At 45.0% G+C, this 24,341-nt stretch overlaps 1 protein-coding gene across 9 annotated transcripts in view; it reads right to left on the bottom strand.

Moving 5' to 3' along the window:
• Window positions 1–24,341, bottom strand: part of adgrg6 (adhesion G protein-coupled receptor G6) — a 165,360-nt gene that overhangs the window by 114,007 nt on the left and 27,012 nt on the right. For all 9 annotated transcript variants that reach the window (XM_084031045.1, XM_084031044.1, XM_084031053.1 and 6 more), the window contains exon 2: window positions 9,741–9,835. In XM_084031045.1, the coding sequence (XP_083887171.1) occupies window positions 9,741–9,835 (95 nt within the window). The remainder of the gene's footprint in view (window positions 1–9,740; window positions 9,836–24,341) is intronic.

Genomic DNA, 24,341 nt, shown 5'->3' on the forward strand with positions numbered 1-24,341 from the left:
TTCCTTTAAGTTTTAAAAACTCAAAAAGGCAAGCCCTCTTCCTCACATCTCTGCCACCATTTATATTAAGAGTGGAGATTTTAAAATGACTCATAAAATCAGATGTGAGTAGAGACACACAAATTAAAAGTGACACAAAAGTTAAGACTGACAGCAGACGGACTGTCTTACATGTCCTCATTATCTTCTTCATTTAAAAGCTCGAGTTTGATCCTCAGCACCAGTTTCTTTAATCTGTAATACTCTTTTTCTGTGAAGCCCCTCTCTTTCATTTATTTGAGCTCTTATTGAGATTAGGGCTTATTGAGAACGATATGGACAAAATTTCATATCTCGATATTCATGCCAGATATCTTGATATCGATATGATACGAATATGACTACGGTTTGGTGAAAACCAAATCTTTTTCAGAAAAATACAAAAGAATGTGGAAACGGCAGTTTTATTGATGATAACTTACTGCTAGTCATCAACATTAACACAAAGTCACCAATCAATAAATAAAAAATCAAACATATTAGACTGTGTACACGGGTACTATGTCTTTTGCAATGTGGTATGTTATAGCGTCTGTAATGTCTTTATGTCTGGTGGACGCCGACTCATACGGTGTAACGCTACTGAACGCATTGCAATACACTCGGTGCAATTTTCGCCAAACACGACCTGCACAACACCTCGCTCTGGTTGACATCATCCTTATTAAATCCAAAATACCTCCAAATAATGGAGGATGATTTATGTTTTAGCACCAAATCAGATTCGGCACCGCCACCGGCCGCATTATCTTCCACACTCGTCTCACTTTTCTTTCTTTCTTTCTTTTTGATTTCCCCGCTGCGTATGTCGTGTCTGCGTCTCGTCTCCCTCCCGCGGCGGGAGTCCCGCCCTCGTATGTTCGTCATTGGTTGGCTTCAGCTGTCGATCTACAGCAAGCATGAAATAAGGTTTGTGGTTGGCTGGCCATAGCGGTGCATTCATGGGCAATCGTAAAAATGAAGTTTATAGTGACTGCCAGAGCTGTACATGCAGGGCGAGCGCGGGGGAAATCTATATCGTTTATATCGTTGCTTTTTCGATATTAATATCTTGAATGTTCATATCTATATAGATACGATAACGATATATCGTTCAGCCCTACTGTAGAGGAAAGAGTAAAGGGCAGACTCGTAGTAGTCAGGGCCAAGTATGAGCTTTTAACCTGGTTTTTATTAATATATACGCTCCAAACTCAGGCCCCGATAGAGTTCTGTTTTTAAACGAGCTCAGTAAGGTTTTGAGTGAGTGTGAACCAGAGGAGTTTTTATTTTTAGGAGGAAATTTTAATTGTACACAGAATGATGAACTGGACAGGAACCACCGTGAACCACATGCTGCTTCTAAAAGAACCATGAAGCAGCTAATGGAAACCCACAGTTTATCAGATGTATGGAGAGAACATCATGCAAAGCAGAAGCAATACACATGGGTCCATAGTACAGAACATCTTTTAACTATGGCTAGATTAGACAGGTTTTATTGTTTTAAGCACCATCTTAATGTTTTTAAAGGGTGCGCTATACTACCTGTTGGTTTTTCTGATCATGCATGTGTTTATTGTGATGTTTTTATTGCTAATATAAAAAACAGATCTGCATATTGGCATTTTAACACTGATTTGCTTTTAGATGCACATTTTAGAGAGGTCTTTATTTTTTTTGGAAGGGTTTTAGAGACAGAAAGGGAGATTTTAGTTCACTGAGGCAGTGGTGGGACATAGGTAAGACTGACATCAAGCAGCTTTGTCTACAGTATACTCTCAATGTTTCTCGAGACATTACTAAGTCTATGAAAGATCTAGAGATAACCATAGTGGACCTGCAGAGTTATGCAGAGTCCACAGGAAATCAAGGCTTTATTGAAGACCTCAAATCCAAAAAAGCCATTTTGGCAGACCCATGTTGAAGAGTGTCCGCTCTTGTATCAATGGCCTGTTTTTACCTGGTTTTAATACACGTTTTACTGTATCGGCCTATGCAGGCGACATCATAGTTTTTACACAGAACCAACAAGATGTTAATAGTTTAGGAAACATTGTTAGCACTTTTCAAAGAATCTCAGCTGCCAAAGTAAACTGGGCCAAAAGTGAAGCCCTGGCAGTAGGGAGATGGGCTGGAGGTCTCCCTCAGCTTCCAGGTGGGTTGACTTGGAAGAGGGGGGGGGGGGGGGGGGGGGGGGTTAAAGTACCTGGGGGTTTACCTGGGGGATGAAAGAACCACAGCCATGAACTGGGAAGGGATGGTTGAAAAAGTGGAGGGGAAGTTAGCAAAATGGAGGTGGCTGCTTCCCCATATGTCCTACAGAGGCAGGGTGCTTATCATTAACAACTTGGTAGCATCCAGCCTCTGGCACAAGCTGAAATGTATAGAGCCCCCTGCTGGTCTTTTAAAAAAGATACAGTCAATAATTTTACTTTTTTTTTGGGACAAGTTACACTGGGTTCCTCAAAGTGTTTTATACTTGCCAAAGGAGGAGGGGGGACAGGGTTTGATAGACTTGGAGAGCCGGACAGCTGCTTTTAGACTACAGTTCATACAGAGATTTTTATTTGAAAATGATGATGTCGTCTGGAGGCCAGTAGCCTGCACCATTTTAAGGGGGGTTGCAGGTCTGAGTCTCGATGCTTCATTGTTTTTAGTTGACTGGGGTCTTATTCCTTTGTGTAACGTGCATTATTTTTATCAAGGACTTTTTAAAGCATGGAAATATTTTAAATGGACCAGACTGGAACCTGCAGCATCTCTGTTCTGGCTCCTGGAGGAGCCTTTGGTGTTGGGGGCCCGGCTGGACCTCCAAGATGACAGCAGACCCGGACTTACTGAGAGGCTAAGGAGAGCTGGAGTGACGAAGCTGAGGGGGATCGCGGAGGCTGCTGGTCCTGGTTTCCACAACACAGAGGCCGTAGCCTCTGCTGGGCCTGAGGTCGGCCCGCCACACCAGAAACATTTTGAACGAGTGGACCAAAAGACTGGACAATGAAGAAACGGAGATGCTGTGGGACTATTTAAATGGAACCAAACCCCCAATTCAGGAGACCCTTTTCCGGACATTGTTTTTTTAATCAACCACACGGACTCACCAGCACACAAACCACACTGGGCTGTATTTCTGATGCAAACTGGAAAAGGTTTTTATAAAAACTGTGTTCTGGCCACACACAGGAAGAAGCTGAACAAGAGGAAGGACATGGTATGGAAGGAAAGACTGCCACAAGACAGTAAACCGGTGTGGAGGCTCTTCTACAAGCCTCGACTGAACAAGAGGTCTGGAGACCTGCCGTGGAGGATCCTCCATGGGGCTCTGGCAGTGAATCTTTTTCTGTCCAAGATTAATCCCACCATGTCCTCCACATGTCCATTCTGTCCACACAATGAGACCATTATACACTGCTACCTGGACTGTCACAGACTGAAACCTCTTTTTAACAAAAACTGTGTTTGTGGACTGTGGGGAGGTTTTTACAGAGACTGCTTTTATTTTTGGTGCTGGCTACAGAAAACAAAATGCAAAAAAGTGGCAATTATTGAATTTTATGTTGGCCAGGCCAAACTGTCGATTTATAAAAGCAGAAAAAACAAAATAGAAAATGTGTCAGGACAAGAGCTGACAAAACTGTATGTCTTTGGTGAAAGCCAGAGTGAGAGGGGACTTCAGATTCCACTCTCTGATGAAGGACATGCAAGAGTTCTTAAACCAGTGGTGTTTCACCACAGCTGTGTGCAGGAGGAAGAGCAAATTTTTCATGTTCAATGTTTTTATGAGATTATAATATATATAAATAATCAATTTTTATTTTGACTGTGCTGACTGACTATGCTTTTGTAAAAGTATTCTCTGGAAAAAAGTCTAACTTATTGAAAATAAAGATGCTTTTAAAAATAAAATAAAAATCTCTCTCTCTCTCCCTCTCCAACGTCTCTCTCTCCAAGCTTTGCTCCTGCTCCGTTTGTTGCTCCAGTCCACGCTGCTCACTCACTTGCTAGCTGTTTCCTCCGGCTTGCTTGCTTTTTCTTTTTATCTCCCCAAGCTCTGGCTCGCTCCTCGTCCTCTCAGCTGTAGTTACAATGTGGTGACGTCACGTGGCGAGTTCGCCGCGCTGTTGCGGGCGCTGCCGGCAGCGCTGCAAGTACCGGTCCCGTCCAAATGCAATATAGTACCGTTTTAAATGCCTCAGTACCCCGGTACCAAATTAATACCGGTATACCGTGCAACCCTAACTCACATACATATATGGTTTGTGTTGTTGCCACCAGAAGTACAGAATGTACGCCGCTAGCCTCTGTGTGTGTGTGTGTGTGTGTGTGTGTGTGTGTGTGTGGTTTTGTACTGCTGGGAACTTTACGAGTGTGTGAACCGCTTGGGTTGGCCCGAAGCTGCTGGTCGGAAAATACATTAACACACACACACACACACACACACACACACACTAACATTCTTCCTATAATCTCTGTCCCACTCTCTTTTGGAATTTGAATTTTCTTGTCTTTAATGAGTTATTGGATTCAACATGGAAAACATCAACAGCCAAGAATGTCTCCACCTTCTGTCTCTGTCCATCCTCACGACTTCCTCCACCCTCTTTAGAGCTCTGACTTTTAAGTCAGGCTGAACTGAAAAAATGCCTTTTTAATCACACCCCCGGACATATTGTCGTCTTATTTACACTGTATACCCAAAAACATACCCAAAACTGCTACGATACTACGATATCATCCATCCATCACTCAATCTGCCACAGTTAGCAGCACAGCTCTGGAGATGCTGGTGAGGTCATCTTTTCAACCATCAAATTAAATTCCTCCCAACATTATGTCCCGCCTCCCGTCCTGTTTCACTCAGAAATACATCACCATATGGAAGATAGAGTCTCTGGACTGGAACGGATTTTCCCTCCACTTCAAGAGAAAAAACATAATATGGACAAAAGTATGTGGACACACACAACTGCTTGTATTAAAGAATCAAGAACCTCTGACCTCAACGGCATCACTACGACACCTGACAACCCTGTTGTCACTGCTTTAGGATGGTGGCAGCCTGTCAACCTTACATTTGAGTTTTAAAATAAACGGGAAGCTAGTTTCAAGCAACAGCAGCACTTTGTTCGGGTTAATAAAAGACTGAGTAACGATTCCTGTGACGAGCGAGTGACAAACAAGTGACTATCAACACTAATGATTCACGTTACTAACGAGCCACATGTGTCATCTTTTACTTTGAGTTTGACAGGGGACATGAACAGTGGTCTCCTGGACTAAAAATCCTGTGTTTGTTTGACCCCTCCTCCTCCCCTCTCTCTCTGTGTGGTCTCTCATTGTAGTACATCTGTTAGTCTACCCACAATGCAGCAGGTGTCTGTCACATACAAGCACCCGTCTGTTCATTATGTGGACGTGCACATATACTTTACTACAGAGAGACGGCTGGTCAAACATGAAAAGAAAATTTATATTTAATATCACACGATTCTCTGTGTGTGCGTGTGTGCGTGCTTGCATGCGTGTGTGTGTGTGTGTGTGTGTGTGTGTGTGCGTATAAAAGTGTCTACCGGTAGAGATTTTGAAATACCATTTATACCGGAGAAAGCGCAGATGTCTGCGGCATCGCTCTGAGTCACTGTAATTACACCGCCTCGACACACGGGGCACTGCAGGCATTGCAGCAGACTGCTTGGCGTGGTTGCATGAGCACGACGAAGAAGAAACAGCTTTACCTGAGTAATAACAATCATGGCGGAGGCGGAGAGTGAACGTCACGAGGAAACGGAGGCAGCGCGACCCACCCATGACGAAGAGGAGGAACTCGTTCCGAAAAAGGGCGCTACGTCTCTGTGGAACTTTTTCGGATTTAGAAAATCCGACAACGAACAAATAGTGATACTCTGCAAAGAGTGTCGCGCGACTGTTGCTGCTGCAGGTGGAAACACCGGTAACCTCTTCCACCACTTAAAGTTAAAACATGCGAAGCAGTATTATGAGTCTTTCACCAAAGGCCAAAATCACATCGATGGAGGGAGATAACGGAGGCCATCACGACGCATACTTTTTCTCATTTGTTATTTTTATTTCTTATTAAGATGGAGCTCTGTGTTTACATTTGCACACACACTATAGCTTAAGTTAAAGCTGGAGTTCAAATGTTTACCAGACATTTGCACATTCTTTGTGGCTTATTATTTATTATATTATTATATTTTCTTTAAAATAATGTTATGCTGCTGTGAGAAAATTAAAATAAAAGGAAAATGATCAAATGCAACAGTATGGTTATTTTTAAGCCATTAATTGAATTTACAGGGGAAAACCATACCGTGATATATACCGTTACCGTGATATGAAATTATTCATACCGTGATATAAGATTTTGCTCATACCGCCCAACCCTACTTCTCAGGTTCTTTTTTTAACTTCAAACTTTATAAACGACCTGGGGACACACCAAGACCACTGTGACATCACACACACACACACACACACACACACACACACACACACACACACACAGTTTTTCTATATGACTGACTGAATGAATAAAATGCCCAATGATCTGAATGAACAAGTGATCTACAAAAACAAAGCAACACAAGAACGAGTCAACGATCAAGTGAATGATTGATCGAAAGAACAACTGACTGAAGAATTGATTCAATAAACAAACTGATCAATCAATCAAACTATAGAATAAACTAACAAGAAAACTTCCAAATGAATGAGTGAAGAATCGATCATTGAACAACCAATCTATCCAAAGCACAAACAAACCATGGAACAACAAATGGACGATTGATCAAATCCAAAATCGACAAGAGATCAATGGATCTATTAAGCAAATAAACTGAGAAATTCATGTGTGATTGATGTAATGATCAATAGATCGACTGAACAAACAAATCAATGAACAAAGGAACAAACACAATAATAAAAGATCAAACAAACAAAGCAATGATTGGAGCAAATACACAAATTAGGAATCGATCCAATAAAGTAATTGATCGATCAAATAAACAAGCAGAATGTTGAAATGAATGAGTGAAGAATTGATCGTTGGAACAACTTCTATTGAATGTACAAATCAAAGAAACAAATAAAGCAATGAACAAATGAACAAGGATTGATCGAGTAAACAAATGTTAAAATCAAAAACAATCAAAATCACCAAACTCACCGCTGAACAATGATCCGTTCATTCCAATGAATCCAAGCAATCAATAGATTGACTGGACAAACTTATTGTGAACAAAGACTGAGCAAATCAACATACTTAAGTCGAACAAGCAAATTAGATGAAGAAATGAACTCAGCAATAAATGAGTCGTTGATGTGCTATCAATAAATCAATAGAACAAACAGGAATAAATGATCAATCGACTAAAGAACCAACTGAGACACAAAACCATCAAACAAACCATCAGGAAATGATTATTAATTAGTTTTGATCAATCAAATAAACAATATAAGAAGTAAATACATAATTGATTGAGCATTTAAACAAACCTCATCCTCACACATGAAATATTCATGTTTTTTATGGATCAGAAATATGGCAAACATCAGAGAAAGCTCTCAGAGGATTTACAACTTAAAAATTTGTTTTGCACGTCTTCAGCAACAGATTTTTGAATCCATAACAATTCTAATATGAAAGACTGACAGCAGAAGCAAAGATTCACTGCTTTCAGCAACAAACGATGAACGAAGAAACCAGATGGAAATGATATCTGACTGCAGATATCATGAAATGAGTTGTGACTTTTTCTGCAACGTGACGAGCGTTTTTTGTCAATGGAAGCACACAAAGAAATGGAGGCATGCTCGGGCACAGGTATGGAAAAAGTGAGTAAAAAAACAACAAAGTGGGATGAAGCGAAGAGGAAACAAGTGTATGGAAGATGGAAACATGGGAGGAGGAAGAGACACATACGACGGATGGAAATCATATAAATCACTGCTGTCACATGAACATGCTGAGAACTCTGCTGTTCCGACAGCAATGCACCAGTTGCATGTCCACAAAAAACTAAGTCAGAAAAATAACTTTTGTTGCAACAGCAGGAAAACACAACATGGACAATATGAAAAATAAAAACAGCAATGTGAGAAAAAGTGAAATTAAAAGCATATTATAACATGAAATGAAATAAAAGGAAGGACCTGTCTAGTAAAGGATAATTATAAGATAAATCATCACTGAGCATTGGATAATGACAATGATAATATTTTGTCATTAAATATATCGTAAAGTAGCCTATTCAACGCCCTGCATTTCACAGTTGCACTGATTTCATTATATTAATCACTAAAGGCTCATAATGTGCCTTGAATGCCCCGTGGCACCACACTTTCATTAAGATTTAATTTGGAATAATGTCTCAATATCACCAGATGATAAGGCTGGTGAAAATGACTTCACTCTCAAATCATTTCATTTCATGATTCATAACTGATTCACAATTCTACTCTTTGTTTAACCGAACACTACAAATTATTTTAGTATTTCATTAAGATGTTCTTTTGTTGATTTGCTCTCACATCTGTTTGTTTCCTTGGAAATGGTCCGGCCACAAATTGTGATTGATTTCTGCTGCCTCTGACTGACAGTATGATGGTGATTAATGGGAGCTGGGCGAGAGACTATACATGTGAGGACCTTCGTTGTCTGAAAGCAGTTGTTATTCCTCTCCAACACTGTAGGCTTTGTTCTCTTCTACTGGTTTGTCACGTCTTTATAAATATGGCGACTATATGTTTGTCGCCTTTACTCTTTAGTATAGGCAATAATGGATGGAGTAACTGTGATGTCACCCATTGGTTTGTGGACTGCAGTTTTGAAGCCTCGAGTTCAGCATATTGGCTGTTGCCTTCTTGTTTTTTGGCCGTCGCCATATAGTTGTTGTTTTTTTGCATCCTAAATATTTGAATGATCGAACCCTAACTTACTAAATGAACATCATGCTGGATTGAAGAAGACTTCAATCGCTAGAGAAACTAAATCAAGTGAGAAGTCATTTTCTAATAGACTTCTATACAGTCAGAGAGGAGTTGCCCCCTGGTGGCCATTATAACAAATGCAGGTACAAGGCTTTTTAGAAGTGGCTGAAGAAGTGACCACAGACCAATAAATGAATGTCCTCTTTTTCCAAAACTGGCCAATAACAATTGTATGAAGATGACATCACCGTATTTCTAAGTAAAAATCTGCCATCATTAAATGCCCAACCTTAATGTTTTCTACATTTGCCCATTGTGTGAGTGTAGTGCTGTATGCTGTGCATGCTGCCACACTCCCTGATCATGTAGTGCATGTGTGTATGTTTGTGTGTGTGTGCCTGTGAGGGGCACTTCATGTGTGATATATTGCTATATGTTACATGTCCCTACTTGTTGAATAATGTTTTTTCTGTGCTGTATTTATTTGTACCTGGGGATTGCAGATGCAAATTAGCCTAAGGCTAACTCTGGTGCAATGCACCAAATGTTTACATTTATGTTTTTAATTGCACATGGTCCCTTTCAAATCAAATCAAATAAAAATAATAATAATAAAAAAAATTAATGTGCGTGTAAAATATGTTGGTGTGATTCAGATGAAATCTAACTGACTTTTCTTTGTGAGTTCGACAGCTGTGAGAGCAACTTCGTTTTGGTCGGATTGGGTTTCAGTCTTCCGATTGTGATCAAAGGATAGTAAAGCCGGATCCTACCATGCCTGTGCAGACCGAACCACAGAAGGACTGGGACAACATGACGGAGCCTCCACCTTCCTCGTCCTCCATCCTCGCTGCCTCTACAGGACTCCCTACAGGGACAGAGGGGTCAGTCAGTACAACACAAAACAATAGGAGCTTGTTGTGTTTTCACAAGTGGAGCGTTCCTGGGTTTTTGGTTTCCATGGTAACTGACTCTTAACAAACCCTGAGTTCTTCCCTATTTATCTCCTCACTTTTACTGATTCTGAACCAGCTGTGGAAAAATGGGGAGTTAAATTCTTCCTCAACCCATCGACACATAACTGACCTGAGCACCTTTATGTCTGGAGAGGATTTTGAATACTTAGTAGAACATGCTGCTTTTCCTCACAATCTATCATATCTGACATCATACATTTACTTTAGAAATTGTTTTACCCCGTTTTATCCTATCGCCTACCAGTCATTAGAGATATACCGATCCAGTTTTTTCCGATCCAATCTGATACCGATACCTGGGCTGAGCATATCGGCCGATACCCGATACCTATCCGATACTACTGTTAAATGAATGAACCGTATACCTTGCCATGTGAGTGAAGGCATCAGGCTTGACATAAACATTTAGCCTTGTTAAAAAAAAGGTAACAAATTAACACAGATATAAATGTACTTAATATTATTTATTAACAAATAACAAAGTGTACATTAGCAGCAAAAATAAATAAATAACACTTATAACCATGTAAAATGCACAGCAAACATATTTTAAAATGTAATATAAAATATAGCAGCTGCCTGAAACCCAACAAACAATGGCTTAATTAACCGGCACTTGCTCCATGTTGCTCTGTGTTTGCTCATCACTAGCTGCTGTGCGTGATGAAGTAACCAGCGTTGCAAACATAGAATTGAAGTGACTAGATCGCTGTAACTGTATTGCTGTGTATGATATTAATAAAAATGAAATGACTGGATCAGAATGCTGGATCGGCCTCATTCATCCGATATCTGATCCAGCTAATTAGTCAATATCGGAGCCGATATCCGATCCGGGCATCTCTACCAGTCATCAAGGCTGAGAAGCACTTGCATTTTAAAGTGTTAAATGTTTTTTTTACATATTTATTTATTTTATTATACAATACACTTGAATGTGTCTGAATGTAAAAAAAAAATAATTCTTAGCTTATAAGCAAAATAAAGAAAATGTGTACCGAAACAGAACCGAAACCGTAACCCGAGAACCGTGATACGTATTGAACCAGGGGCTAACTGTATTGTTGCATCCCCACTACAGACAAAAACAGACCAGATAATGTTAGCAGCACCGGTGCGACCAAGGGAAATATAGTCACACTTCACTGATATTTGGTCACATGTGCGCACAAAATGGTTGCACTCTGGAGCCTTGCGGTGTCTTCTGTGGAGCAGCTCCCACCATGTTTTGGTTCGCTACTACTCGTCTCTCACGTGGCCAGATCTCGTTGCGTGAAGAACCAAAGGCTGGCCATGCGAGAACGGCGAGACATCAAATATCCACGGGAAAAGGAATATATTAAAAGATCGATCCTGGGATTTTATTAATCGATATCGGAACATTCAAATAAAGATGGATTTTAATCAGAAAATCGATTATTTGAACCCAGCCCTAATCTGAACAATATTCTCCGGCTTTACATTTCCTACATTTCACATCACGGACATAATCTCCAACAAGACCTGATTCATTGCATAGGTTTTTTGCAAACAGGATTTTTCTGCAATATTTAATTTCTGTGTGTTGAAGCAGCATTCTGTTGGTTAAAGCTACAAGCTGAAATAGACACGGCTATTTACACTGTTTAAAGCTATAGTCTATGATTTGGAATTAAAAAAATCCATTCAATCTATCAGCCGTAGGCCTCCATAGAAATTGGGATGGGACAAGACTGTTGACCTATGCTATGGGTCAGTAAAGGAGGCATATCAGTCACTTCCGCTGCCTTCTCTGGGCCATGGAGACCACAACTGTGTGTATCTCATGCCCACTACAGAACTGTTTTGAAGAGGGAAAAGAACAAAGGACATTAAAAACTGGTCTCTAAATTGTATTCAGCCAAAAAAGGTCTGAAAATTGAAATCCTAAGAGCCAAACAGGACTACAAAACAATTCTGGAAAATAAAATGGCTGCTAAAAACTTGGGCTCAGCCTGGTCAAGTATGAAAGCCATTGCAGGCATCAGTAATTCAAAAAATATAAGTACTGTTGTGGAGTCGGGTAAATGATGAGACAAGAGACGGAGATGGGTCGAGTCAGCTTTACTCTCCACATCAAAAACAAACGAGTCTTACTCGCACATGAGTTCAAATCGTAACTGACGTAAACCCGAACTGTCGTAAACCGGAACTGTTTACCTTAAAGGTACAGTCCCTTGGTGAATGTCTCACAAAGCAATTGTGGGTCACCACACAGGCCCCCCCAGAATTCACCCAAACCAACAGGTCCAGAGCGAACAGGCAACACACAGAGAACATCAGACACTCACTAGCGCCAAACAGAATACACTAGTACGAAACAGTCCCTAGAAAAATCAACGCCTAGGCGGGCGGACCAGGCGGCCAGAACGGCTGCGCCTAACAGGAGAAGGGCAAGAGGCAGGAGCAGGGGTCGAGGCCGCCGCAGGACCAGGGGTCGAGGCTGCCGCAGGCGGGCGCCCCCGTCGCGGGGGCTGAGCCAGCTGGAGCGGTCCGCCAACATCCACATGAGCAGGCTTGAGCCGGTCTATAGCCACCCGCTCAGGCCTGCCCCCCATATCCACCACAAAGTTCTTAGGCCCACCCTCCAAAGCGCGGAAGGGCCCATCGTAGGGGGGCCGCAGCGGGGTACGGTGGCCATCGTGGCGGATGAAAACGTACTTGGCCGACGGTAAATCCCTGGGAACGTAGGACCGGGGGAGGCCATGGCGAGACGTCGGAACGGGAATGAAAGCGTCCGCAATGTCCCGGGACGCAGCACGATGGGAGGCAGCCGACCACGGGGCCGTGGCGTCCGGAAGAAACTCCCCAGGGACGCGCAGGGGCTGGCCGTACACCAGCTCTGCCGACGAGGCCTGAAGATCCTCCTTGGGGGCGGAGCGAAGGCCCAGCATAACCCACGGGAGGCGGTCAGCCCAGTCGCCGCCCGTAAGGCTGGCCCTGAGCGCGGCCTTCATGTCCCGATGAAACCGCTCGCAAAGCCCGTTGCTCTGTGGGTTATAGGCCGTGGTGCGGTGGACCTTCACTCCCAGGACACCGGCGACCGCAGTCCAAAGCTCCGACGTGAACTGCGGCCCCCGGTCTGAGGAAATGTCTGACGGTGTGCCGAAACGGGCCACCCAAGCCATAACGAACGCCCGGGCCACCTCAGCTGCTGTAGTGGAGGACAGGGGAACCACCTCTGGCCACCTGGTGGTCCGGTCCACCATGGTGAGGAGGTAGATGTAACCACGGGAGGGTGAAAGCGGGCCCACCAGGTCCACGTTCACGTGGTCGAAACGCCTCTCCGGCACTTTGAAGAGTGCCAAGGGGGCTTTGGTATGCCGAGTCACCTTCGCACGCTGGCACGCCACACAGACAGCAGCCCAGGCCCTGACGTCCTTCCGCAGGCCCGGCCAGACGAACTTGGCCCCCACGAGCTTGGCAGAGGCCTTCACCCCTGGATGGGAAAGGCTGTGGATCGTGTCGAAAACCTTACGCCTCCAGCCAGCAGGCACCATGGGGCGCGGTTGGCCAGTAGAGACGTCGCAGAGGAGCGCAGTGTTGGCCGTGCCAAACACCACATCCTCCATGAGGAGTGCCGTGGGGGCTGTCCTGTAGGCCTGCACCTCAGAGTCAATAGCCTGATCCCCAGCCATAGCTGCGTAGTCGAGGCCCAAGTGGACGGAACCAATAACCACCCGAGAGAGGCAGTCGGCCACAAAATTGTCTTTGCCGGCCACATGCTGAACGTCAGTGGTGTACTCCGAGATGGCGGAGAGCTGACGCTGCTGTCGACCAGACCATGGCTCCGAAGACTTGGCCATGGCGAACGTCAGCGGCTTGTGGTCCACAAAAGCCGCGAACCGACGGCCCTCCAACAGGAAGCGGAAATGACGGGTGGCGAGGAAAAGAGCCAGGAGTTCCCTGTCAAAAGCGCTGTATTTCCTCTCGTTGTCGCGGAGCTTCCTGCTGAAAAAGGCCAGCGGTTGCCAGGCTCCGCCCACCCACTGCTCACACACAGCCCCCACGGCGTAATCCGAGGCGTCCGTAGTAAGAGCAACAGGGGCGGTCGGAGACGGGTGCGCCAGCAGAGCAGCGTTGGCCAACGCGGTTTTGGCAGCATCGAAGGCAGCCGTCATTTCCGTGGACCAATCCAACACGTCTGCCGGCTTCCTGCCCCGTAAGGCGTTGTACAAGGGTCGCATGAGCTGGGCCGCATGGGGAAGGAAACGGTTATAGAAGTTCACCATGCCCAGGAACTCCTGCAGGGACTTCACCGTGCGCGAACGTGGGAAACTGGCGATGGCGTCCACCTTGGCCGGGAGGGGAACCGCCCCCTGCGGAGTGACGTGGTGGCCGAGGAAGGTGATGGAGGACCGGCCAAACTCGCACTTGGCCGGGTTGACAATGAGACCATGCTCACTGAGCCGACCGAACAGCTGCCGTAGATGCGTCAGGTGGTCGTCCGCGGATGTCATCCAGATAGACGAACAGGAACGGCATGTCCCGCAGCACAGAATCCATGAGGCGCTGGAACGTCTGCGCTGCACCCTTGAGGCCGAAAGGCATCCTCAGGAATTCAAAAAGTCCAAAGGGCGTGATGACCGCCGTCTTGGGGACATCCTGCGGGCGGACGGGCACCTGATGGTAACCGCGTACCAGGTCCACCTTTGAAAAGACGGCGGCGCCAGCCAGGTGGGCGGTGAAATCCTGAATATGCGGTACCGGGTACCGGTCGGGAGTGGTGGCGTTATTCAAGCGACGGAAATGACCACACGGACGCCAACCGCCATCAGCCTTGGTCACCATGTGCAGGGGGGAGGCCCACGGACTTTTGGAACGGCGTACGATGCCGAGGCGCTCCATGGTGGCGAACTCCTCCCTGGCGATCGCGAGCTTGGCAGAGTCCAGGCGGCGGGCCCGTGCATAGACCGGGGAGCCAACCGTGGTGATGTAGTGCTCCACACCATGCTTAGCCACAGCCGATGAAAACGTTGGCGTGGTGATGTCAGGAAACTCAGCCAGCAGGCGTTGATACAGGTCCCCGGTGGCAAACGTGTTCGCAAGACAAAGCCCCCCCACCCCCCCCAGCGTGCAGGGGAACGAAGCAAAGGAGAGGGCGTCGATCAGGCGGCAGTTGGTAACATCCACCAGCAGCCTGTATGCGCAGAGGAAATCCGCCCCCAGGAGTGGCGTAGACACGGCAGCCATGACGAAATCCCAACCAAAACGCCGGCCGCCGAAACACACATCCACATACCTCGTGCCGTAGGTACGAATGGGTGTGCCGTTGGCGGCGTCCATCGGGGGGCCATGGCCGCCAGCCATAGTGTCCACAGGCGTCGCCGGCAGGATGCTGCGCTGAGCCCCAGAATCGACCAGCAGCCGCCGGCCGGACAAGGTGTCAGTGACGAACAACAGCCTGCAGTCCCGACCAGCGCTCACAGCTGTTAATGAGCGCTGGCCCGGGCTTTTCCCGGGGGCCCCAAAACTGCAAGGCTGGCGACACTGCTTGGCTTTGGCCCCGAACCTGGCGTGGTAGTAACAACACCCGTCGTCATGCTGTCGGCGGGCGGTCACAGCGGCTGCGGTGTCCTGGTCGTACCCCTGCGGCGGAAACGGGGCCGATGTGTGCTGGGGAGGCAACAGCGCATGAACAAACTGCTGCCTGTTGGCGAGGAAAATCCTGTCGGCCTCTACAGCCACCGCCCGGTAGTCCTTGGAGGCAAAGAGGGGTGAGCTGGCCAGAGCAGTGCGCACGGGCGCTGGAAGCTGCCGCAGGAAGATGTGGGCGAAAAGGAAGGAGGGATCCGCCGAGCCCAGCACAGCCAGCATCCTCTCCATCAACTCAGACGGCTTGCAACCGCGCCATACACCTGGCCGTCGTCGAGGCATCTAAGGCTGCTACAACGTGGAAATATTTAGTCACGTCCTGTGTTATTCCCCTCAGCTGGAACTGGGCTTCGATATGTTGGAACCACGACCGTGGGTTGTTCTGCCAGAAGTCCGGCAACTTGACGGTGGCAGCATAGATAGCGCCGACGTTAGCCGCGTCGATAGCCGCACCGCCAGCGGCGGCCGGCGCCGCGGCGGGCGCGTTGTTATCACCGTCGATGTGAAGCATTTTTACAGTCGTATCCAACTCGCGTCGGGGTCACCAATTGTGGAGTCGGGTAAATGATGAGACAAGAGACGGAGATGGGTCGAGTCAGCTTTACTCTCCACATCAAAAACAAACGAGTCTTACTCGCACATGAGTTCAAATCGTAACTGACGTAAACCCGAACTGTCGTAAACCGGAACTGTTTACCTTAAAGGTACAGTCCCTTGGTGAATGTCTCACAAAGCAATTGTGGGTCACCACACTGTCATCTTATAGAATTTTGATTCAGATTCTGACATTGCAAATGCTCTTAATAAATTCTTTGCCGGATTTGACACTTATGATTTCAGTACAGAAATACAGTGTTGGGGTACTAGCAGGAGCAGATTCGGTTATCAACAGATAATTATTAATATCAATATAATTATTGATATTAATAATTATATTTCATGTTATTATGATATAATCATAAATGTACGGGGCACCACCCTGAAATCAGGGAAAAGATAACCGAAAACTGTACTCAGTCTCAATATAAAGGGGTTTTATACTCACATGCCAATCATCGTGATCATTGGCATAGAAGTAAAAACAATCGAACAATTAAAAGGCGTGAAATCCGAGCACTAGCCTTCACAACCTGCTGTTATCCAGTGACATATACACAACAAGCACAAGAGACCGCTAGTTATAATATAATAAGATTTATTAAATCAGTAATAATGATCACAATCAATAAATCTGCAATTAACAAAGCCTTATTACCAACTAAATGCACACAAGTAGTAGATAAACAATATTTAACAAATATTAACAACAGGTGAGGTAGAACAAGTAAAGTGCTGAAAAGTGTCAGCCAGTGCTGCAGGATTGGTTTTCTGAGTCCCTGCCATTTCTTTAAAAAGAATAAATAAAAGCACATCAGTGTCAATCTCTTGTGCAATCATCTTACATTCATATCACCCACATTATGTTTGCATCATATGAAAGGTGGATATGGTTAAGTTTGCAAGGGAGAAAAGGCTTCCACATCTACAACACAGTCTTGATGCATTGCTTGCTGACATATTATGAAACAGATATAATCAGATCACTAAATTACTTTTGTTTTGTCAACACATTTTAATAATTTACGAAAACAATAAACCTGAAAAATAGCCATCAAAATAAAATGCTTGATTTGTAATTTAAGACCGCCATGTTTTTTTTTTCTACACAAAAATAAAATGAGCATGTCTTAGGCTACTAGGCCACATCTAGTATGCAAACACAACACACTAATAGGTCTGAACGAAAATGCAAAAATAAGCTGCCAGCAACCTCAGAACATTAAGTAGCAGAGGAAAGTAACTTGATGTCAGATGCACATTAAACAACAAACTGTTTCTGTTCTTCACTGCACAACGTTAACATGAAATACATATTCAACAGAGTATACAACATTCTCTCAAAGTTAAAGCTCTCCTTCAGTCAGCTCATATATGGCTGTGAGAGATGTGTCCCACTCGAAGACGCGCACGCACACACACACCATGCGCCCAACCTTCCCAATCTTATTTTATTTTACGACAATAGTTCACCAAAACGTGTTTCTGAAAACATCGAGAAATAAGCTATGCAATTGCTGGATCTGTCTTTATTTTAGATCGACAACGGTTAGTTTAAAAGATTATCGAGAGCTTGCGGGAGGCGCTGCCGCCGTCTCTCGAAACTCGCCGCGACGACATTGCACGGCTTCTTACATAGACAATGAATGGGAACATTCCCTCCGGGTACGAACTCAGGCAGGACGGCGTTTAGTTTCCCGTAACAGTAATAGTGTTTATTACGGCCATGAATGATGACACGGTGTAAATGCAGCGGTTGCCGGTCGGATTTCTCTCTCACCCCGCGATCCCAAACTGCTCGGCGATAGCTCGCAACCCCCCTGCTGACGCTGCAGCCTCAGCCAAAATCTCACTCTGAACTCAGTTAAACACTTGAGAGCCCTGGATTTACCTATAGTTTCAAGCGAAACGGAGCATGTATTTGACATTTAGTGTTTCCACTTTCAAAGCACAAGGCAAAATTTCAGCTCAGCTAAACAGTTAAAGAAAGAAACTTGTTTTGAAGACCATGCTCTCACTACTACTGCGGGGGAGGGGAATGTCCGGGCTCGTGTCAGCGTTACCAAGCAACACGCAGCTGAAAACCCTAAAAACTCCCTGATTGTGAGGTGGGCCAGTAGGTTAATTGGAGAGCCACAGCTGAACCTAGCAACCCTCTACAATAGGCAGCTACAGACACTAGTGGGGTCCATCCTAGAAGATGGATCCCACCCACTACATGGTGAATTCCAGCCTCTCCCATCTGGCCGCAGGTTCAAAATGTCTATCTGCAAAACAAAAAGGCATAGAGGCAGTTTTGTCCCTTCAGTTATTAAGACCCTGAACAACACTTGAACAACAGTTTATTTTTAGACTACAGACTAATCTATGAAATTATGGACTGCACAGCCTTCCTAATCTATTTATTTATTTATTGACCCAGCTTTCTTGAATTTTACATGGTGGTTTTTATTCTGTATTTTATCCCCTGTATTTTAACACTAATATTGTATTCTTTTTATCTTCATGTCTGGAGCACCTTGCTGTTATGTCACTGTCTTCTGTCAATGTCGTCAATGTTGCCTATTGTGTGTATGCAACCAAATCTACCCTCGGGTATAAATAAAGTTACCTTACCTTACCTTCTAACTATTTAAAATGGGTAAAATCGTATTTAATTGTAGAGCTGCGTGCGGCGCATCAGCCCCTCCCCCCACTTTCACCCTGTCTCACTCTCTCTCTCTCTGACCCGTCCCCTCCTCTCTGTGAACAGCCCCTCCTAAATGGTCCTCATTTATATAGCGCTTTTATCCTAAGCGCTTTACAGTAAATACTGACATTCACCCATTCATACACACATTCATACACAGACGGCGGAGTCAACCACGCAGGGCAACAGCCAGCTCGTCAGGAGCAATTAGGGTGAGGCGTCTTGCTCAGGGACACCAGGCACTCAGCTAGGAGGAGCCGGGGATCAAACCAGCAATCTTGCGGTTACCAGCCAACCCGCTTTACCTCCTGAGTTAATGCCCACCACCCTCCTCTCTATGAACAGCCCCTCCTCTCTGTGAACAGCCCCTCCACTCTATGCAATCGAGCACTCACTGGATATGTTTTTCACTTATGACACAAAGTGAAGCAATGGAGCTGTTTATATTGTTTAGTTATTTGTCACAAAGTACTTGCCAATTAAAATATACAGCACCTGATATACAGTGGTATTATTTCATAATTTATTTAAGAAAGCGGGTGTGGGCCTCGTATCTCACCAGTTGCCATGGTGACTCATAGGGCCCTAGTTTCGTGGCGCAGCGCAGGGTGGCGGAGCCGGCGTAATGCAAGTTTTCGTCAGTTTGGTGGATCGCCTGCGCCAAGATGGGTGTGGCGGCGCAGCAGGGGGAGGCGTCACAGATTCAGCTTGGCGTAGCGGAAGTTTCGTGGCAAAAAGCCTCGCCGAGACTTCGCCGAAAGCCCGCCAGCTCCAACCTGGTCTACTCTGTAAGGCACAAGGCGCAAATAAAGTCCATTCATTCAAGGCGAATTACAGCAGGCGGAGTGGAAGTTTGGCTGACGGCGCACAGTGCGCACACGTCACCGGGGCCTCACAGGCAGGTTTCCACTCAGCCTCTCGGACAAAACATCTCCCTCTCTCTCTCCTGTTTTTTATAATATCGGCATTGTTATTATTATGATACGCACGCACAGCGCGTGATGTGCGTGGTGGGAGTGGCGGCGCTGCTTCTGTCATCGGGTTGTCAAGTGACGGAACTTGCACTGAACCTCCCCTAATGCATTAAAGGTGAGGAGAGGAGCTCATTTGATTGGTGAAGATCTGAATCCGCTGTATTAATCCCAGTCCACGCCTCGTCTCCTCCTCGTCTCCCACTCACGCCTTCTTCTCCTCCCTCTTTCCCACTTGCACTGGTGGGAGGTGTGCCTGCGCGGTGCACGAAACTTGCAAAGTCCAGGCGGACACACCCCGTCGGCGTGGCGCAGGTGCGCTGCGCGCTGACTACGCCTGGTCTACGAAACTAGGGCCCATAGTATCAGAACTCCATTAATAATGTTTTTTTTTATAAATTTGAGTTAACATATTCAGAGTTGATTGAACTACCGGTAATTCGGAAAACCGATACCTCAGAGTTCCCATCTCAGCGTTGGTCAACTCAGAGCTCAGGCTCACGTTCAAGTTTGTTGAGCCTGCTTTCTGGAATGCACCCAAGAGATCACACCGGGGGCCTGTACTACAAAGCAGGATTTGTGCTTAGCGAGGTAACTTAAGCGTTAACTCTGGGTTTTCCGTCCTACGACGCTGGTTCACTTCTTACCGGGGTAGATCGCCATGGTAACTTACGCTGTGGAGCTAACCTGCTCAGGTTATGTTCCTGATAAGAGATCAACGTGGAGAAACACACCGCCTACTGACCAATCAGCTGTCTTGGTGCGCGGATAAGAAAAAAAAAGAAGAAGAAGCACGTGGATCGTGAGAGGGTCTCGTAGGAGAACTATAGAGTGTACAGAGATCGGCAAAACCCTTTTTCTGTCCCTGACGATGTTTTATATGAGAGATACAGATTCTCATCAGACTTTTCTGTGTCAGCGTACAGCCTACTTAACACTTTGAATTATGTTTATATATACAAAGTAGCGCAATGAACAAATAATCATTTTCATATCGGTGTAATCCCCCCAGGCACAAAAATAAAGTGGCTTCAGTTGAAAATTAAGCATAAGAATATTGTGCAAATACGTAGACTAAGGCATATGATTTTAATCATATTTCACATAATAAACAGTATAACATATAACATAACATATATATAACATATAACATATAAGCGTCTATTTCAACAAAGAAATGTCCAATGAGACATGGTTTTCATGGTTCATTTACCTTTCAAACTAATTCAAATCCAAATCTAGATCATGTTCTTTTGAGCACTTTTTCACTTATAGTAGATACTGCAGATTTAAAATAAATACATACATATAATAAACAAATACAATAAACAATAATTATTATTAGTAGTATTTTTTTTATTAGTTTTCAGAAATACATTAAACCTCCTGCATCCAGCAAAAGAATAATAGAAAGTTCAAATAATACAAAAACATGTGCAGCTGCGGTGTGATGATTAATGTTGCAACCTGCAGCATAATAAATTCATAAACTGCATTATATTCCCACACATTCACATGAACACTGTTACTTTTCCCGTTTATGAGTATGAGCCTGATCTCTGAAACCAAACACACACCAAAGCTTCATAAATCCTAACGGCTGACTTTCACAGACCATAAATGGCTCAAACAAGACAAGATCACAGTCAGACTTTGCTCCTGACATTTGTAACAATAAAGCTTTTAGTCTGAGACATGGATCCTAAAATGCAACATGTGGTTTCTGTCCAGGATCACAGGACAGCTTTTAAACCCTGCAGGGATGGAAACAAGTCTTCACGTCCAAATCAATTAAAGGGCTGGTGGTTAAGGTTGAAACATTTGGTCTCACCACTGAACACATTCAGGATTCAGTCTCATACACTGTTTACATGCTCCAACTCAACATGCTCCAACAAGTATCTTGATCTTCTGATTATTAATGAAATAGAAATAATAACAAATAATCAGCAGGAAGATTGTTTGATGGAATTTTTCATGTCTTAAGGGGCGTTCACACCGGACGCAATAAACGTGAATTGAGCGGCAACTCTACATTGAAAATCAATGTAAACGGCGCGATGACACGCGATTCAGGCGGCGGCGGCGCGAATGGAGCGTCTGGTGCGATGAGACGCGGCGCGAATGAAGCGTCTGGCGCGAATGAAGCGTCTGGAGTGTCTGAAGCGACGCAAATAAAGTTGAAAATATCAAACTTTTCAGGCGGCATCGCGCCGCGACATCCAATCAGCGATGAGTTCAAGCCGACAGACAGATGGACCGGCTGCATTCCCAAACAACCCGACTCCGAGAAGACCCGGCGGGACTCAGAAGGACTCAGGCCCCCGAGCGACACCGGGCAAGCGGTCTTCCGTACACCACATTTCCCACGTCCGCCCGTCGGACGGGGATTCGGCGCTGGGCTCTTCCCTCTTCGCTCGCCTCTACTGAGGGAATCCTGGTTAGTTTCTTTTCCTTTTTAGTAATATGCTTCAAATCAGCGGGTTGTCTCGTCTGATCTGTGGTCGTAGTCGAATGTGGCCCCGAATGGGGAGAGGTGCGAGGGATGTGGCTCCCGGAGGAGGCTCACGGACTCTGGCATCGGGTACCCCGAGGCGGAGGAGGAGGGTCCGCCGACGTGACCCGCCGGCGCTGCCCTCGTTTACCCCGCTAGAGCGGCACCGGTTCAAAAATGAGCGTCATGTGCGAATGACGCGAATGACACGAATAGTCCAAAATGATCAAGCGCCGCGATACAAGCACCGCGATACAAGCGGCTGCGATTGTATTCGCATCTATCGCGTCCGGTGTGAACGGCGTATTAGAAAACAAAGTGAAATCCATCATCTAATACTGTTTCATGTTTAAGAAGATTCTGCAAAAGCCGGGATTATGCTATCAAAGTTAAACCCAACAGAATGTTTAATGTTTGAAGAAGATTGGCATTGACAAAACTCTGTAGATGCCCTCACTCCACCCAAACCTCCACGCTACAGGTGGGAGAAATCATCGGTTCTATGATGCATCACGATGCTTTGTTCAACCATTCTGCATCGATGCAGGAAAGTCTATAATCGATTATTCATTTTTCTTTCTTTTTTTTTTGCAATCATTCCACATTTTATTAAAGTAATATGGCACATCAACTGTATCACACGAATAGGAATTGGTTTTAAAGATTTAAGGAAAAAGTATATTTAAATCGGAAATAGAAATGCATGGAGAATAGTTTAATAATGGAATCGTGAGGTGACTGACTATTCCCACCATTACTCCACGTCTCAATATATTTAGGACAAACACTGGAACAAACATCATCGTCTACATATCTGCATACAGCTCACAGTGACATGATTGTATGAGCACTTTTAACAATTGGTGAAAACTAGAGATGAAAGTCACAAAAGTAGAATCGTGTGTTAACATCAAATATCAAGCCAATGTTCAGCTTGTGTTACATGAGTTTCTCATCATTGCTCACACAACCTGCTGTCTCTTACGCCTTGCCGTCAGGGTTTTTACACCACATGATCAACCGGCAACACGATGTCACACACGAAGCAGAGACAAAGTCTTTTCTACTTGGGAGAAACACGTTCATTCACACAAGCAGAGAAACTCCCATCCCTGATTGTTGTATTTGGCTGAAAAACTCAGTTGGACTCGGACTTGTTTGCTGAAGAATACTATATCATGTTTAATCTCAGTTGTTACTCAACACAGCTTGTGTTCTGGCAACAGAACGACCCGAAAACCACCAAAGACCCACAGGAGGATTTTAAAGGCTGACGCCCCAAAACATGCAGAGACGACGTACTGTATTATCTGGTGGAGATCAGCAGATAACTTTGTCCACAGCAGACCGATGCCTAAACCTGAGACCAGTGCACCCCCATCTCTCCATCATAAATAACAAGCACGCATTGTGGCAGGATTTGCTTTGAATTCCACTGGAGATCAACTTTGGCTCAGTATCCTCGAGAACACTTACATGTTTCTCCACATACTCGAGGGGCCTGTACTACGAATCAAGTTCAACATACCCAGGGTATCTTTCAGAGATCCAGCTTAAGTAACCCTAACAAAGGTAATGGGAGATAAGCGGTCACAGGAAGCTGGTTATCAACTCGTTAAGTCAACCCAGGGTTTACCTGTCCAGCTATGAGCGTGTGCACATGAAAGAGGCGGCGTTTGCAGCATTTGACCAATCACATACATGGATCAGTCTACGGCAGCGGAGCGGCTTATTTCACGTACGAGGAGCGAACCATAATCTAACAGAAATACGAAGAAGTTAAACATATAATACAGGCAAAAGGCAACAGTTTCATCTGCCAAATGCAAGAAGGACAGCTGGCAAAAATTCCCGACTGTGTGAATGCGTAAGTCGTATTAATAGTTGTATAATATGACTGCCCCAACTTAAAGCTGTATTCTACGATTTGAACCCCCCCCCCCCCCCCCCCCACACACACACACACACCAGTGTTGGTCAAGTTACTTGGAAAAAGTAATTAGTTACTGATTACTGATTACTTATCCAAGAAA

Source organism: Eutrigla gurnardus (genome assembly GCF_963514095.1).
Source record: "Eutrigla gurnardus genome assembly, chromosome: 16".
Taxonomy (NCBI): domain Eukaryota; kingdom Metazoa; phylum Chordata; class Actinopteri; order Perciformes; family Triglidae; genus Eutrigla; species Eutrigla gurnardus.